This window comes from Ursus americanus, chromosome 9, assembly GCF_024610735.1.
Source record: "Ursus americanus isolate L20-20 chromosome 9, mUrsAme1.1.p, whole genome shotgun sequence".
Lineage (NCBI taxonomy): Eukaryota > Metazoa > Chordata > Mammalia > Carnivora > Ursidae > Ursus > Ursus americanus.
The window spans coordinates 57,704,042-57,722,266 of NC_142135.1; the positions used below are offsets into that span (position 1 = coordinate 57,704,042).

At 40.6% G+C, this 18,225-nt stretch overlaps 1 protein-coding gene and 1 long non-coding RNA gene across 4 annotated transcripts in view; one reads left to right on the forward strand and one right to left on the reverse strand.

The window, feature by feature from the left end:
* Positions 1 to 2,608, reverse strand: part of TERF1 (telomeric repeat binding factor 1) — a 34,201-nt gene extending 31,593 nt beyond the window's left edge. For both annotated transcript variants that reach the window (XM_045810164.2, XM_087864816.1), the window contains exon 1: positions 2,274 to 2,608. In XM_045810164.2, coding sequence (XP_045666120.1) covers positions 2,274 to 2,580 — 307 coding nt within the window. In that variant the 5' untranslated portion in view covers positions 2,581 to 2,608. The remainder of the gene's footprint in view (positions 1 to 2,273) is intronic.
* A 197-nt stretch (positions 2,609 to 2,805) lies between these two features.
* Positions 2,806 to 17,145, forward strand: LOC123800497 (uncharacterized). 2 transcript variants are annotated; one of them, XR_006781929.2, is made up of 4 exons: positions 2,806 to 2,949; positions 5,058 to 5,262; positions 5,370 to 5,490; positions 17,024 to 17,145. It is a non-coding gene; the product is annotated as an uncharacterized LOC123800497 (long non-coding RNA). The 2 variants fall into 2 exon arrangements; XR_006781928.2 differs by having other exon boundaries at positions 5,085 to 5,262.
* The last annotated feature ends 1,080 nt before the right edge of the window (positions 17,146 to 18,225 follow it).

The window sequence follows — 18,225 nt, forward strand, 5'->3', positions numbered from 1 at the left end:
AGGTGTGAAGTAGTGTTTGTTAGGTTTCCCTACTGTAACATTATCCTCCCTCCAATTCCATACTGTAGTCTTCAGATTAAAATCACTATGCACAGCACACACTTAAGGAGTGGGGTATTATACTTCAGCTCCTTGAGGACATAGCAGCTACATAAATTACTTGAATTCTTCTGCATGAGATTTGTTTCTTCTCCATTTATCTTTCCCATCATTTATTTACATCATTATGGACTCATAAGTAATTATTTGACCTTTGGGTTCTACTCCAAACTATTTTCTTGCTCGAGTCGCTCTGGCCCTTGGGAGCTCTTGCAGTTGGTTCTTGTCCCTTTGTACTGGCACTGCTGTGGGTTTTTTTGTTTGGAGGTTTTTAGCACTTCTTTACTTTTTGGCACAAAATGCTCCAGGTTCACCTTGCACATTTCGTGTCCCAGAATCAGGCCATTTCTCCAAACAGCTCTGGTTGCCTTTCTTAAGGAATGGTATTAGAAACCAAGACTCGAGTGCTAGGTTGCTACCTACGGTTTCATTGCTTCTGTGCCCTTTCAACTAACAGAATGAGGAAATATATGAGTATATACTAACCTGTGTCTAGATATTTTAGAAATACCCATATATACTTCTATATGTAACCACTGTTAAAAGAAAACCACTGGCCCAAAATGGTGTCACTCAGGCTGAGTCCCCAAACTGGGGCTTAACACCCCATCTAATTGCACTTTCAACCTCCTCCAGAAATACAGTCTTAACCTGTTGGTAAGGAATTTTCTGACTGGAGCCAGAGGCTGCCAAATGGATCCTCTCCATCCCCCAAAGGAAGAACAGGTTATTTGCATAAGACCCCCTGCTTTTCCTCCTTGGGAAAGTACCTAGCCTGGAACAATCCTTTTCTTTTTCTAATAACTTTCTTGCCTCGCCCTCCATCCTATAAAAATCTTCCATTTTGTACAACTCCAAGCTCCCCCTACCCTCACTTGCTAGGCTGGGATACTGTCTGCCCAATTCATGAAATTGCTTATTAGACCTGCAAAATTTACTTGGTTCAATTTTGTTTCTGAACACCATCCATACCTGTATTAAGCCAAACAGGAGGTCATACTGATGTTTCCAACTCAAATTCATTAACACGTACATAATTCTACCCTCTTCCCCCAAAGTGAACTTTTTAAATAAATCACTATAGAGGTGCCTGGGTGGCACAGTCATTAGGCATCTGCCTTTGGCTCAGGGCGCGATTCCAGCGTTCTGGGATCGAGTCCCACATCAGGCTCCTCCGCTGGGAGCCTGCTTCCTCTCCCACTCCCCCTGCTTGTGTTTCCTCTCTCACTGGCTGTCTCTGTCAAATAAATAAATAAAATCTTTAAAAAATAAATAAATAAATCACTATAATAAACTAATTTAGGATTTAACTTTCTCATTAATGTTAATTAACCATGGCTCCAGTGTTACCTGATTGAGTTGGAGGAAGGGTTCTTGAATTGGAAGATAAGGCACAAGTGTGGAACATTCCTTTTAATCTACCAATACTTGAGGTTGCTTAATTAGTCCACTCCTCTATAACCTAAAATTACTTGCCTAAGGAATGGGATTACCATGAGGATGAAATGTGTCAATACAGTTTTCTGAAATATTTAATTTTATATTAAACAGCAGAGCATCTTTCTGTTCTCATTGAAAAACCCAGGCTAGTTTTCTCTAGGAGTCTGTGTCTTTGTCTAGAAGTCTGTGTTGTCTAGGGAGTACATTTCATTGACCGTTTTTTTTTTTTTTTTTATTCTGCAGCCTATACTGTGCAAACAGGCCAAATGGAATTTTAAATGCTCACAAAATAGAAAACGCCGATGTTTGGGTCACTTGGAGGCCATTGTGACCGCCCGATAAATGCCATCACAGGAACACCTGAGTCGAAAGAAACAACAAATACAAACGCCAAAGAAGAAAAAGGACTTGGGACACTGGGCAATTTTATACATTTTCACTCAATGAATCCTGCGTCAATTCTAAAATGGAGATCTTATTCTTTTTACCGAAAAGAAAAACAGAATCTCAGAAAAGCTGAGAAGCTGAAAATAGGAGGATGCCGGATTCGAACCAACATTCACCTCAGAACCTCGGTCTCTCGGGTCGGCCGCCTCAGGAGCCCGAGTCCCCCCACCCACTAGGCGTACTGCGCTGCAAACCCGGCCTCCACCGCCCGCCGCGGTTCCCGCCCCGCTGCGCGTCGTCGCCCCCGGCCCCAACGCAGCCACCCGCCGGGCGCGCCCAGCACTCACCCTCCGCACTGTCGCGGGTCCGGCGGAAGTCCTCGGAGCGGCCGTCGCGGAACGCCCGACACAGAGAGAGGCAGAGGAAATCGAGCATCCAGCCCGCAGCTACCGCCTCGGCCTCGGCCACCGGGCCCGAGTCCTCTTCTTCCTCGGGAACCCCCATCTGCACCTGCCACTCGAGGAGTTCCTGGCACTCAAATTGCTCCTGATCATCTCTCGGCGTTTCTGCCATCCCCTCTTCTGGGGACTCTGCGTCTTCCCCATCCCCACGCCCCCGCGGGCTGGGACCCTCTACAGCGGCATTTTCCGCCATGTTTAATCACTCGCGCGGGTCCGCCCCTCCGGGCGCCGAGCGACGATTGGCTTGCGCTGGAGGACCCTGGGCGTGCCCCAATGGGTCGCTTCCGCAAGTGGGAAACCACCAATCACACTGCCAAGATGGGCGACCGACCTGAGCCTTGCTTTTGATTGGCCGAGGCCTGTCCCGCCTCTGGAAGTTGAATTCCCCGCCACGCTGGGGCCGGGCTTTGTGGGTAAACTGGACTACTACAGACCGAGCTACCAGTGAGGTTAGGAAGTAAGGGACCTTCTTTATACTCCTGATAAAATGTAATATCGTCGGGAACGGAAACACGGTTAGTTAAAATAGGAAAGCATTTTACCCGCGGTGTACTTCAAGAAGGTAGGTTATTAGAACTTGTCACCGTTATTCAAGGGTAATGCTTTATACGCTAGTATTCACCTAAGACAGTACGCGATCACCAACAAACACCATTCCAATGGACTTACATCCATGCCTCTCCAACCTTAGCGTGCATTACAATCAGCTCGGGGGCTTGTTAAAACGTAATTGCTGGGCTCCACTCCCAGAGTTTCCGTTTAGTAGGTCTGGATTGAGATCCTTGAATTTGCAAGTCTAACAAGTTCCCAGCTGATGCTAGGCTGCTTGTCTGGGGACCACATTTTGAGGATCACTGCGCTAGAAAGAGTATATTACTATGGAAATGAATTTAATTAGGGTTTTAAATAGATTATGGAGTTCAGCTTTTCAACAATAAGTGAATACTTATTTTGAACTTTGAAATTTAGAGCATAGGCGAACGGGGTGGGGGGCTCTGGTTATATTCTTTCAATGTGTGGATAGTTACTTCTGAACATGATTTATGCACTTTTCAATATTCAATATGAATAAAAAGTCTACCTTAAAAACCTTTTTCTTTATAACACATCCAACATTATCAAGGCTTTATGCGTTTTAATTTTACACGTTTGTTATTGCCTTAAGGCCATAGTTTAAATGTTGAGTCATTTAAAGCACTATATTGTAGCCATTAAGAATGCCTAGGTTAGAATGTCCCCAGCTAGTTATCCACTAGCTGAGTGACCTTGGATGAGTTAAATCTCAGTTTTCTCTTCGGTATATTGGGCATAATAATAATACCTTCATCATAGATTTTTTGGGAAGATTAAAGGACTTGACAAATGTAAAGAGTTTAAAAGGAAGCCAGGTACATAATAAGTGGTCAATTAATATTAGCTGGAAAAGCCGGACATTTGGACTATCTGGAAAGAGAGTGATGAATCAGAAGGGATTGTACCTCTAATGGTCCCATGGAAAGTAAGTCCCGTATGCAAACAGTTCAGGGGAACAGGGTCTAAGGGAATCAGGGCTAAGGTACATTATGAGCATAGCAAACAAATCCCAGGTTTCCAAACTGAAACTTTTTTTGTCATTCAAGGCTCTCACATGGGGCCTGCTTTTACTTCCTTTCCTTTAAGCTTCCACTTCTTCCCAGCCAGGAGTTAAGGGTTATTCTTAGGTATATCACCAATTTCTTCAAAGCTATAAAGTAAACATATTTTCCTATGGCATCAACTTACTGAAAGATTCAGGGAAGTGAAACATTTTTAATATTTAAAGCACTGGTATATAGTGAAATAAGGTGAATAATTTCATTAGGATTTCATCATAATCATCAACAAAATTTTAGTTTAGGGGCTACTTCCAGCTACATATTGCACACTCTGTCCTCTTCCCTTACTGGTATTTCACTGAAGAATATTTAAGAAGGACTGGCCTAATAGGGTGGGTCAAAAATTATTTTTAAATTTTATCCCAGCAGAAAATCAATAATACAGAGTTCTATTGTGTTGTGGGCCAGAAAATAGGCCCAGATGAGGAGGTCTCATAAAAGAAAAACAAAATTATTAATTTTTTAAACCTGCCCATCAACAGGGATGGTAGATTTATTCCTCTGAAATAATAGTTTGACACTGCTATGATCAGAAAACTCAAATATAAGTGTAAAATAGCTATAATAAAACTTGTAATATATAAAGTCCCAACAACACTTTAGCTGTATGTATTTTAATTTAATGATATGATAGATAAACACATGGCATTTCATGAAATCTACTGTAATTGGTAAACTTTCTGAGATGGGGAAATTTTTTTTGGCAGAAAAGTTTATAAGGTATCATTTCCTTCATGACTGCTTTTAAGGAGATGGATCTAGTAGTTTGGGGTGAAGGAATGGGTGAGTCAGGAGAAAATCTTGAGTGTGATTTTGAAGTCCTCCCCCGGGTAAATTTAGGAGATTATATTTCTTGCAAACTTGAATTTGTGGATTGAGATCCAGAACTGCTACACTTATCTTTAGTTAAAGGAGTGTTATGAGAGGAGAGATTTGATTTGTTTTGTGATGTTCCTAAGAGCACATCATGAACCAAAGACTGAAGTTTTGGGGATACAAATGTGACTTCATATCACATGTGCTTTCTAACCATTAGGGCTTTTCCACAATGAAATATTGCCAGGTACTGATTTCTCACCATTAGAATCATTGGTGTAATGGCTGGCTGATCTCTGGACAAAGATACTGTGGAAAGATTCTTCTATGGACTGAGTTGTATCACCCACCTCCATCCCTCAAATTCATCTGTTGAAACCCTAACCCTCAATGTTACTGTACGTGGAGATTGGGCCTAAAAGGAGGTAAGTAAGGTTAAATAAGGTCATAATGGTGAGGACCTGATCCTGTAGGATTAGCATCCTTGTGAGAAGAGACACCAAAGAGCTCTCTACTCTCTTTCTCTCCCCAGCCATGGGAAGATGCAGTGAGAAGGTAGCCGTGTGCAAGCCAGGAAGAGTCCTCACCAGGAACCAAATCAGTCAGTACCTTGATCTTGATTTGCCAGCCTCCAGAACTGTGAGAAAATAAATGTATGTTGTTTAAGCCACCCAGTCTGTGATATTTTATATGGCAGCCCAAGCTAACTAATGTAGATTCCTGTAAAGTCTAGATGGCATTCCCCCATGCTGTTGCAATTCCCGACTATTTTTGCCTTGGACTGTTTCCTAAGGAACACTTTGAAACCTGTAAGTTTCTTAAATTATGTTTACCATGTTGAAAATTTGTCACTACTATAAGCTAATGGTCTCATTATAAATAATATAAACTGTTTTATTTCTGTACTTATAAATGTCTTTTGATTATACAAAGTACATACAGATCATCCTTGATTTACATGGGGTTCTGTCCTGATAAACCCATCATGAGTTGAAAATATTGTTGTTGAAAATGCATTTAATACATGTAACCTACTGAACATCATAGCTTAGCCTCGCCTATTTTATTTTATTTTTATTTTTTAAAGATTTTATTTATTTATTCAACAGAGATAGAGACAGCCAGTGAGAGAGGGAACACAGCAGGGGGAGTGGGAGAGGAAGAAGCAGGCTCATAGTGGAGGAGCCTGATGTGGGGCTTGATCCCGTAACGCCGGGATCACGCCCTGAGCCAAAGGCAGATGCTTAACCACTGTGCCACCCAGGCGCCCCATAGCCTCGCCTATTTTAAATGTGCTTAGAACACTTACCTTAGCCTACAGTTGGGCAAAATCATCTAATACAAAGCCTATTGTATAATAAGGTATTGAATATATCATGTAATTTATTGACTACTGTACTGACAGTAAAAAATAGAATGGTTTTATAGGTATAGAATATCATATCCAAATACTGTTTTAATATGTAATCAGTATAAAAAATTACTGAGACATTTGACATTTTTAAAATGTCTTCAAAATCCTGCATATTATTTTACATTTACACACAGGTCAGTTTGGAGTAGCCACATGTCAGGTTCTCAAATAGCCAAATATGGCTAGTGGCTTCTGCATCGGACAGCACAGTACCATGCAGCTAGAATTTCAGGCTCTGGATTCAGAAAGATCTAGATTTGAATTTTTTTTCCACAAATTTCTAACTCTTTACCCTTGAGCAAATTGATTAACCCCTTAACACTTAACTCCTATGCTCCTTTGTGTTAAGAATAACAGCACCTGCTTTAAAGAGATGCTTGATGGATCAAGGACTCAATAAATAGTCGTGGTTGTTGATAGTTTATCCCAGTGTTATTTTTTCACTATGCCAGGTGAAAAGAGGATTTGTTTGAATATTTGTGTTCAATCTACCTCTTTCACTGAGTAGTTTTTGTGACCTTGAACATGATTCTTTACTTCTCTATGCCTCTTTTTCTGTCTTATAGGAAATAATGGTAGTGCAAAGGAGGAAAAAGTTTTTCTCAACCGTCTTCAGGTCCCTGGCTGTGTCTGAAAAGTAAACTGACAAAGACAGATTCATAGGAGAAAAATATACAAACTTCATTGAATTTTTACATGTACCTGGGAGCCTTCATAAGAGAATGAACAGCCAAAGAAGTGACCAGACTAGGAAGCTTTTATACCTTTTATTTGTGAAGGATTGACAGACAGAAGTGTTTAGGCTAGAGGTAGTAAATGGTGAAGAAGTATCTCGGAAGATAAGGGTTAGTTTACCAAGGTTTGTCTATATAGATTTCTTGGCCCCAAATTCCTTGTCTCTAATGATGTCTTCCTTCTTCCTGGTACAGGGAGAGGACCTTTCACATGGGAGTTTTATGCCCTGTTTCAGGCAAGAAGGGTAATGGGGGTTGGGGAAGTCAGAGTGACCATCTTTTGCCATTTACACATTTTTTTCAGCTTAAGATCTTTAACATGCCAAGGTCCCACATTTTGGGCTAGCGTGTCCTGAAGCCCATCAGTATGTAACTCAGAGCTGGCATGACGGTTAAATGGGATAACATTAATAAACATCTCCCCAAGTGGAGCTAGAGACATTCAAAGTTGACCCGATTCATGATTTAAAATCAGTTGGGATGGTGATTGTAGTTACATGATTGTATAAAAACTCATTAAGTTGTATACCTAAAACGGTTGGATTTTACTGCTTGTAAATTACTCCCAATAAACTCGACTTAAAAAAAAAAAACACAATTTGGGGGGCACCTGGGTGGCGCCGTCGTTAAGCGTCTGCCTTCAGCTCAGGGCGTGATCCCGGCATTCTGGGATCGAGCCCCACATCAGGCTCCTCCGCTGGGAGCCTGCTTCTTCCTCTCCCACTCCTCCTGCTTGTGTTCCCTCTCTCACTGGCTGTCTCTCTCTGTCAAATAAATAAATAAATAAATAAATAAATAAATAAATAAATAAAATCTTTAAAAAACAAAAAAACCACAATTTGGGAAATTCCTGGTTTTAAAAAAGCAGGAGTTTTCCTTGCCATGAACTTCTCCGAGCCACATACTAATCCATACACTAACATGGGTTATGAGCTTGAGTGATCCGGCATGTCCCATAATTGATCAGTGCACTCATTTTTCACAGGATGTTCTGTACGATTACCAACAAACATACTTTACCACTGTAAACTGCTATACAGATATGCACAGATATCAGCTGTTAAGATTATTCTGTGATATCGAAGGGTTAAGGAAAACTCAGCCTCACTGACCAATTGATCACACCCCCCTCCTGATAAATTTTCTGTATTTGACTTGATAGGATGCCATCCCTTTCTGGTTTTCCTCACACCTCACTAGCCACTTCTCAGGATTCCCGTTGGCCATGTCATGTCTCGCTAAACTCTAAATGTCACAATAATCTCATCATCAGCTTTTCAGCCTCTTCTTGACTCTCACTATATTCGTCCTCTAGTCGATCTTCTCTCTTCCCATTGTTCAAGATCATTTAGATATTGTTGAGATCTGAGCATAAGTCTCCCTGCCTAAAATTTCTGCTGAGCTACCCCATATCACTGCTTGGATTATTACGCATCTAAATACGACAAGTTCAAATATAACCCCACCCTGTCAAACCCCACCTCATCTGCCCTCTGATGGCGTTCAGGGTAGGCTACCCCAAAATATGCCACTTTGATGACTGATTATTGATATTATTTTGATGGATATTGATTACTTTGAATTAAAGTTACTTAAGAAACAGCTGGTACAAGGACACTCTGACTCTTCTCTGTCCCCCTGAAATCAGGAAATAAATTCCTATGTGAAAGGTAAAAGCCATCCTTATTACCATAGATGGGGAATTTGGGGCCGAGAAGGCTATATAAACAAACCCTTGTTACTTCTCCATTAGTTTGCTCCTTCAACCTCAAACCCCTTGTCTTGTCAATTCTTCACAAATTTATTGTTTCTTTGTCTCAAAGGTATAAAAGCTGCCTGCTTGGTCACTTCTTTGAGTCTCATTTTTATGAGCTTCTTTATGTATAAAATTAAATTTGTTTTTCTCCTGTTAATCTGTCTTATGTCAGTTTAACTATTAGAACAGCCAAAGAAACAAGAGGAGAAGAAAGAGTTCCTCCCCTATCCCTCAGAAAATGGCAGCTCCCTCCAAGTAGGTAATTAATTGGCTCCCAAACACAGGCTTCATCCTTAATTCCTTTCTTTACCTCGCAGAACATGTCTAGTCCTTCAGTGGCTTTGATCGATTCTACTTTCAGAATAGATCCAGAATCTAGCTACTAACCATCATCTTCATCTCTACCCTCAGCTATGGATCCTCATCTCATTTGGACCCCAGTAGTCTCCCAATGGATCTCTTTGCTTTTACCACGGCCTTTTTTTTTTTTTTTCCACCTGCTCCAAACCTATAATGATTTGTGATCACTCTTAGAATAAAATCCAAACTCCTTACTAAGGCCCAAAAGGCATTACATAACCTTGCTTCTATTTGTGTTTCTAACGATAGCTCTTAAAAATTCTGCCCATTGCTCACTCTGCTATAGCCATTCTGACCTTCTTGCTACTCCTTAAGTAAACCACATTCACACTTGCCTCAGGGCCTTTGCACTTGCTGTTCCCTCTGACTTGATTGTTCTCTCAAATAATTGCATAGATCTCTTGCCAACCCATTGCATTCAAATGGTATCTTCTTCAGAGAAGCTTTATTTTTTTTTAAGTTTTTATTTAAATTCTAGTTAGTTAACATATAGTGTAATATTAGTTTCAGGTGTACAATTTAGTAATTCAACACTTCCATACAACACCCAGTGCTCATCACAAGTGCTCTCCTTAATCCCCATCACGTATTTAATATATCTCCCCTACCCACCTCCCCCCCTGCCAGGTAAACCATCTGTTCTCTGTAGTTAAGAGTCTGTTTCTTGGTTTGCCTCTCGCTCTCTTTTTCCCCTCTATGATCATTTTGTTTCTTAAATTCTACATATGAGTGATATCATATGGTATTTGTCTTTCTGTGTCTGACTTATTTCGCTTAGTGTAATACCTTCTAGCTCCATCCACACCATACACAAAAAATAAATTCAAAATGGATTGAAGACCTAAATGTGAGACATGAAACCACTAAAATCCTAGAGGAGAACACAGGCAGTAATCTCTTTGAAATTTGACTGTAGCCACTTCTTACTAGATATGTCTCCTGAGGCAAAAGAAACAAAAGCAAAATTAAAAGTGTTGGGACTTCAGAGAGGATTTCTTTGATCACTCTATCTCAATATCTCTCATCCGCAGTACTCTGCATAGCATGTGTCACTAACTGATCAGATTTGTAGTTTAGTTTTCCTTTTAATTGTCAGTTTCTTTCATTTAAATGTAAGATTTTCGAGGGGAGGCATTTTGTCTGTCTTGTCCACTACTGTATCCCCAGTGCTTAGAAAAATGCCTGCACATGGTAGGTGTTCAACTAATATTTATTGAATGAATGGGTTCATTCAATACAGTTTTCTTAGACATGACTAGAAGAAAATTGATATTCAAAAGAATAGAAAACATTCTTACCAGTGAAATTCTTTATAGAATTTGAAAACTTCAGCTAGTAAGTACTAAATGGTACACTAAGATTTGTTGCATCCTTTCACGAAAAAACCAGAGCCTTCCATTTCCGTCTCTACCCCCTTTATCTTTAGGAAGTCAGACCAGGTTCCATCAGCTAGATTCTAATGATGATGATGAAAATAATGATCACATCAATCACCGCTAACACTGATTGCATGTTTAACAGGTGCCAGGAACTTTCCTAGGTGCATTTTATGTATTGTCACATTTAATCTTCACATCAAGTTTATTAGGTAGATACATTATGATCCTACAGTTTGATAAAGGTTGGACCTACAGCAGAGAGGGGTGTTGAGTCACCCATGACCGCTAAGTGAGTTAGCTAGTTAGTAAGATAGAGACCCAGGTGCTGTGACTCTATGCTCTTCCTGCTTCTCACTAGAAGTCTCCCCTGGGGGAGCAGACACCAGCCAGAGTTTATTTTCCCTGTTGCTCTCACTCAGGCCTAGAAGTCTATTTCCCCTTTCTTTCCGTTAAAGAATTAAAGCCAAAGCTTTCCTGCATATCAACTTCTGCAAATAAGTGCAAAGCCTTGCCAGATCCTCCTATCTCATGACTGAGGATGTCACAGCACATGAAATGATTCTTTCTCACAACAAGATTATTTCAAATGAAAAAGGATAACATTTTGCCTTGTTTAAAAGAATGGATCTGGAGAAATTATGATATTTGACTTATCTCAGGTCCCACCTGTGGAGTCAAGAACAGATCTTAGTTTTTCTCGCGCCAAGGAACCAAGAGGTTTTGCATGGAGGAGGATGGTCAATTTCTGGTCGGTGAAATTTCAGAACAGAGAGGAGAGAGCCACTGTCAGCATCCTTTGGGGCCTGGCTGGGAGTCTTAGAAAGCCACAAGGAGGGGAAATTGGTAGGCTTCAAGTGCATCCACATGGGCACTACATTACCATTGTAAGCCTCATCTGCACATCATAGTTCAGAGCTTGGAGTCAGAGGGGGTTGACTTCCTGGCCCAGCTGGCCGCTCAGCAGTGTGACCTGCTTGTTACCTACAAACTAGGTAACTTCTTTTCACCCCAGTTTCCTTCTTTGTAAAGTGGAGATCACTGCAGAAGTTGTCTTAAAGAGTTATGTGGATTAAATTACTGAACCAAAGAAATCACTTAAAATGCTGTCTGGCGTATTGTAAGTGCTCCATAATATTAGCTCCCACTGGTTTTCTCCTTTGTCCTGATTTTCAAACATTTCCCTCTGGAAACTATAGGACCTACCTCTGTTATGAAGAATCATGTTTTCCTTATTAGTTTAAGTCTCAACGTTTTGGGTTTTTTTTTTTTTTCCCCTAAGGGGGTGGGGGGCAGGATCACAATAACAGGACAATTCAATGAGCAGAGAAGTGTAAACTTCAGAACAGTGTGTGTGTGTGTGTGTGTGTGTGTGTGTTGTGTGCGTGTGTGTAATCCTATTTGTATAAAAATTTAAAACTTGCCCCATATTACTCTATATTATATGTGAATACATTCATGTCAAGGAGAAGTAGGAAAAAATTCACGAGAAAGATGAAGGCCACGTAGTGCACTCTTGAGAGGGGAGGAAGGAACTGTTTTCAGGAAGGGTAATGTAAGAGACCTCACATAGATATAATTATTGTACTAAAGGAAGATCTGAGTTAAATATGGAAAAATGTTAACATTTGATAAGAGTGGGTGGCATGTATGTATTTATTATATTATTTTCTATACTATGTAAGTTTGAAATACTTCCCAGAATCTTTTTTAAAATAAAAATATTCAGAGTATAATTGGGCCTTCACAATTCTTAATAGCAGATTTGACCAGCGTTGCCTTTCCAAATTAACCAGCTCCTTGACTAAACTGACTAATTTGGCTACTTACTTTGTCAGCCCTGCTGATCTATTTCTTCTTCCCAGTAGAGGTCACTATGTAATGAAGTATTTGGTTACACAACAGAATACATAGTATAATGCTCCCTCATGCAAATATTTTCGATCTTAACAACAACAAAAATTCTGTGAAATTCTTTCTCACTAGATCACTCGTAAGTCCAACAATCAAAAGGGTAAAATGTGAGGTGGGATGGGGGCCAGAGATCGGTGAAGCTGGTTTGAAAGCTTCTGCACAAATACAAGTAACACAGATCTGTGTGGCTGACTATGTTTCCTCTTTTGGCAACCAACATCTGGAACAGCATGCCCTTACCTTATGTATGGGAGGTGACTACTCTTGCCTAGAAATACAATAATTCTCCCTTCTCACTGGAAGGGTAGTTTGAACACAGAATGCGCAATTGGAAATTTCTGGAAGATAGTTCCTCCATGGTCTTTTAGCATCCAGGAATACCAAAGAGAGCTCTGTTGCAATTAAAGTTTTTAATCTTCATCTGGAAACTAATTTTTTCCTGTCTGGAAGCTTTTACAGTTTCTTCTTTATTTATAGTCATCTGTAATTTCATGATACTCTTTTTTTGGTGTAGTTTTGTTTTTATTTATTGTACTAACTGTTCACGATTACTTTGAATTTGAAAAGTCATATCCTATCTTGTATGTGTGATAAACTATCTTGTATAGTTGATAAACTTGAAATAACAAATTGCAATGTGTATTTTTAGACATTGAAAACAATCAAGCAACATAGAGCTTTCCAGAAAAATTTCTTATAAATCACTTTTTATAAGTTTAATGCTTCTACCATTGACTGATTGTTTTGTCCTAATTGAGAATTATCTTTCCGTTTCCTATAATTTTTGTTTTAAAAGTTCTATCCTCTTCTAGTTTTTCATCTTTGTTTGTAACCTTCAATTAAATATGTAACATGTTATAATGCCAAGTAGGTTGCCACTGAGAAATAATAAATGGGAAATTTTGGAGTGGAGACCAAATCACCATAGGTTTTCACATTTGCAGAGGAAATAGTTCAGAGCCTATTCTAATTTCCTTATCCATGTTAAGGCTGTAGAAGTCTCCAGAGAATGGAAAGGGGGATTTGTGAAAATTTTTTTGCAGAGTTGTCATTGTGGGATGAGTCTGCTCCTCTTCCCTTCAGAAGGTGTGAGAGTAGTTCCTGTGTCCTTCACATAAAGGCTAATGAAGCTTCCACAGAGAGCTGGTGACGTTTCTCACACAGGGGTCTTAATATGTGGCCCAGCGGTTGCGGGCATGGTAGACTGAGGTCTACACAGAGAGTTGACAGGAAGAGCTACCTCTTGTTGTGGTGGGAGTGCAAAAAAATACTGTTCTTTTGGGAGTTTGTTCGGGCAAGGGAGGTGTGAGTGCTTCTTGTGGGCCAGATGTGGGCAGCACCCAACAGAGTGTGGGTGGTGGTGGGTCTCAGCAGCTAAAGCTGCCTTGCATTGTAAAGACAAATCGATGCTTAAGACCCATCTTTCGGAGAGAGAATCCTGCAGTTGACCCAGGGAAGAGGGAAGTACTGCGTCTGTTGCAATCCACTAACCACCTCAAGGCAGCCAGTCGGCGTCAGACTCTACAGGTTTAAGGGCCTGGTCCCCAACAAGACTGCCTTTACTTAAGACACCGCCTGCACTTTGGAGGTCCCCAGGTCACCTGGTCTTCTGACCAACTGACTATAAATTTAGGGGTTTCCGCTATCCCCTCAATTATTTGCTTTAAAGCTGACAGAACTCAGCAAAGTGCTGTGTTATGATTATGGTTTTATTATAAAGAATAAGCAAAGAGCGGTGTCTGGGAAACAATGCAGAGCTTCCATACCGTCTCCTTGTTGAGTTAGGGTCTGTCACTCTCCTGCACATCGATATAGTCACCAAGCAGGAAGCTCCACTGATCCTCTCTGTCCAGCCTTTCTACTGGGGTCTTATTGCAGAAGTATGATTAATTAAATCATTGGCCATGGGATTGAATTTCTTCTCCAGCCTGCTTCTCCTCCCCAGAGGTCTGGCTCAGCTCAAAGTCCCAACCCTCTAATCTCCTCGTTGGTCTCTCTGGTAACCAGCGTACATCCCAGGGGCCTACTAATAGTCACCTCATTATCATTACAAAGATTTTTAGCTTTCAGGAAATCCCAAGGGATTTTTAGAAGCTCTGGCCAGAAATCTGGGACAAAAACAAGGTAAATTATTATGCAGTAAAAGGTTCAGTGGGAAATTCTGAAGAGCCCATGAAAGCACCAGGAAACAAGAGAGTTATCTTGAAACTTCTGCCTGACCCAGAATATGAAAAACCAGCTGATGATGGTAATAGTTCAAGTAAGACCTTTCCTACTTCTCTTCTCTTCCAATGTGCCAGCCCTAGAGGGCTAACACTCAAGGGAACAGAGAAACAGAGATGCCAACTGAGTTCCCATCCCCCATCCCACACTGGGCTTCCCCCCTGAACCAAACTCAAGCTATGGGAAGAGAGAAGATTCGACATTAAATCAAACTCAGAGTTTCAGTTAGTCTTCTGGACTGAACATTCTAATTCCTGGATTTGGCCTGTGTTTGCCCATTACAGTGACCATAGGACGGAAGCATGAAGAACAGAAAAGTCGGGGATTTGGCAATAATTTTCATCAAGGGTTGGGGTGAAATGATCCATGGGAGATGAAATTTAAAAGAAAGATAAAATGAAAAAAGCAAGTGAGTTTTGATTGAGTCATGATCGGTGCTATGCAACATACCAATTTCAGACACTTAAATACACACACAAAAAAGTGCATTTAAAGCAATATTTCACGATCTCAGCACTATTACCATTTGGGGTGCTGCCATTCTGTATCATGGGGTGCCGTCCTGTGTGCTTACGATAGCAGCCCTGGCCTCAGCCCACTAGATGCCAGTAGCTCTTCCCCGCACCTCCCATCAGTTGTGACAACCAAAAATGTTGGGGGTGAGGGTTGGCAAACTGCCCTCAGTTGAGAAACACTGATTTAAAATAATGCTTTCTTATTTAAGTGAAAAAAAATTTGCGATTCAAATAATCATCTTCTAATTTACTTGTTTTGAAAATCTGGATGGTCACACATCATGTTTTTGAAAAGCAGGAATAGCTGCAATCCTACATTCGTAGTTGTTCTCATCCTGAGACAAGTTCATAGAATTTTTGTGGGAAATTTGTCTCACATTGGTCAAAAATACTGACAGAGTTTGGGGCCAGTCAAAATGAATAGCCTGTTGCTTAATAGCTATATTATGTTTACAATGCCTTTAATCTTATTATATGAAATTTAAATGATATCAGTGCTGCCTTTTATTTTGTGAAATATCAAACGATGATTACATTAGCCCAATTTATTTTGTTATTTTTTTTTTAAGATTTATTTATTTATTTATTTATTTATTTATTTATTTATTTATTTAACAGAGATAGAGACAGCCAGCGAGAGAGGGAACACAAGCAGGGGGAGTGGGAGAGGAAGAAGCAGGCTCATAGCAGAGGAGCCTGATGTGGGGCTCGAACCCAGAACGCCGGGATCACGCCCTGAGCCGAAGGCAGACGCTTAACCGCTGTGCCACCCAGGCGCCCCTATTTTGTTATGTTTTTTAAGCTTTATTTATTTATTTTAGGGAGAGAGCATGAGCGGGCGGTGCGGATGGAAAGGGAAGAGAGAATCTCAGACTCCATGCTGAGTGCAGAGCCCAAGGCGGGGCTCGATCTCACAACCACGGGATCATGACCTAAGCCAAAACAAAGAGTCTGACACTTAACGGACTGCGCCACCCAGGCGCCCCTTATTGTTATTGGACTCGTGACAAAATGTTACCCAAGGAAAACCCGCTTGCCGCATCTGGTGCTGGGAAGAAAACTTAGATGTATCTTTAAAAACCACCTGTCTTGCAAGATAAAAAAAATAATGGGAACAATCATTTATTTCTCATTGCTACATTGCAGACGCTGTGCTAAATGCTTTACAATAGCATCGTGCTAATCCTCACACAATCCCTGTCCTATGTTATCCACATATTCTAAATGTGGAAAACGGAAGCTCACGAAGTTAAGAACCTGGCCAAAGTCATGTGTTTAGTAAGTGATCAAGCTAGGCTTAGAGTCCATGTGCAGTGACATCTTAATCTTTTCACTCTCAAAATGACTCCTTGGAATGTGCAAATACACAAATCAAATGTTCCACTAAGAAGACTAGATTTTCTACATGTAATGTCTTCATGAAGCGATGCTCTCAGGAAGGAGGCCGTCCTGCTATCTACCGCATCAGCACTACTTCCTCCGAATGTGGTCTGCAGCCGGTGTCAGTCTGTGACCCGTTGATTACGGGCCCACAACGTACAAAGCTGAGATTAAGAATTTAGAAACTTTCATAGCAATCAAATATTACTGTGTTGTCCAAGTGCATAATCAATGGATTTGTCTTGTTGAACAAGGTCTAGACAAGTTCAGGTGTTGAACTCAACATAGTCTCATGGGCATATGGTGAGGGTTGTGAACTATTTGTACAGAGTAGGGCTGCATATTCTTCTGCAGAGGCTGAAATATAAAAGAAACAGACCCTTCACTACAGACCGACTACTATTCTAAAATGACATAAATAAACCAATTAAGCCAGTTCAAAAATTAGTGTTAATGTTTCCATAAGATTTCTTTTTTTTTTTTTTAAGATTTTATTTTTTTATTTATTTGACAGAGACAGCAAGAAAGGAACACAAGCAAGGGGAGAAGGGAGAAGCAGGCTCCTCGATGAGCAGGGAGCCTGACCGTGGGGCTCCATCCCAGGACCCCGGGATCATGACCTGAGCTGAAGGCAGACGCTTAACGACTGAGCCACCCAGGCGCCCCTCCGTAAGGTTTCTTAATGACTACTGCACATTCTCTTGGTTGCAAGAAGCAGTGTGATGGGTCTTGCATGCAGTCACTACAGAGTTTAAGACTTTGTGGGTGGTAATGAGTGGACGAAGGAAAAATGGTTATGGAGCCATTGTGTATGGGAAGGATGAGGATGTTGGTAGGCTAGACAAGGAGTCACAAACGTGTGTTCAGGTAGTTGTCAAAACTTCTCCAGGTTCAGTCTGAAGAGCAAGAAAACAGTGATAAGATCATGAACCTGGAAAGGGCAGCACCAAACGACAGGTAAGAACTATGTGATTGGCAGGAACAAGGTAAGTGGTTACACACCAAAGTGAAGAAACCTCAGAAGGATTATGGGAATGGTACACAGCAATATTCAGAGACAACTGTAATGAGGCAATGGATTATGTTTATAAAATTTCCTGTATAATCAGGGGCCAATCCCCTGTCCTGGTTGATCTGGGGCTAATAGGTGGAGATAAGTGAGGACATTTAACTGGATCAGGAAGTGTGAGGGAAGAGAAAAAGGCAGCTCTTTTCAGGCTTCTCAGGCAGGGACTGGTGTCTTAGATTGGTATCAGATTCCCAGTGATAAATTTTACATAGAAAATTGAAATCACTTAAAGTCTTAGTTGTATTAATTTTGTTGCCAGAGAGGGTTATCTATTAATCTACTGATCAATCGATCTATTATTTCTGTCATCTACTTCCCTTCCTATGTCCTACCTGTCATCTATCCATCCATTCATTCCTCTTCCTATCATCCATCCATCCATCCATCCATCCTTCTAGCCATCCAATCTCATTTCTGAAAGCACTTACAGCAAAAATAAGACAACTTGTATAAGAACGAGGTGAAGAAAGGTGGTATTCTTTACCTTGATATGATGCTAAAATATTAACCATGTGTAACTCCATTAATGAAAAAAGTAATAACCTCAGAGGATACATAAAATTTAAAACACAGTGCTCAAAGGATGAGGATGTTGACTACAAAGATCCTGAAAAGTCCTAAGATACTAACTAATGTTAAAAATATTC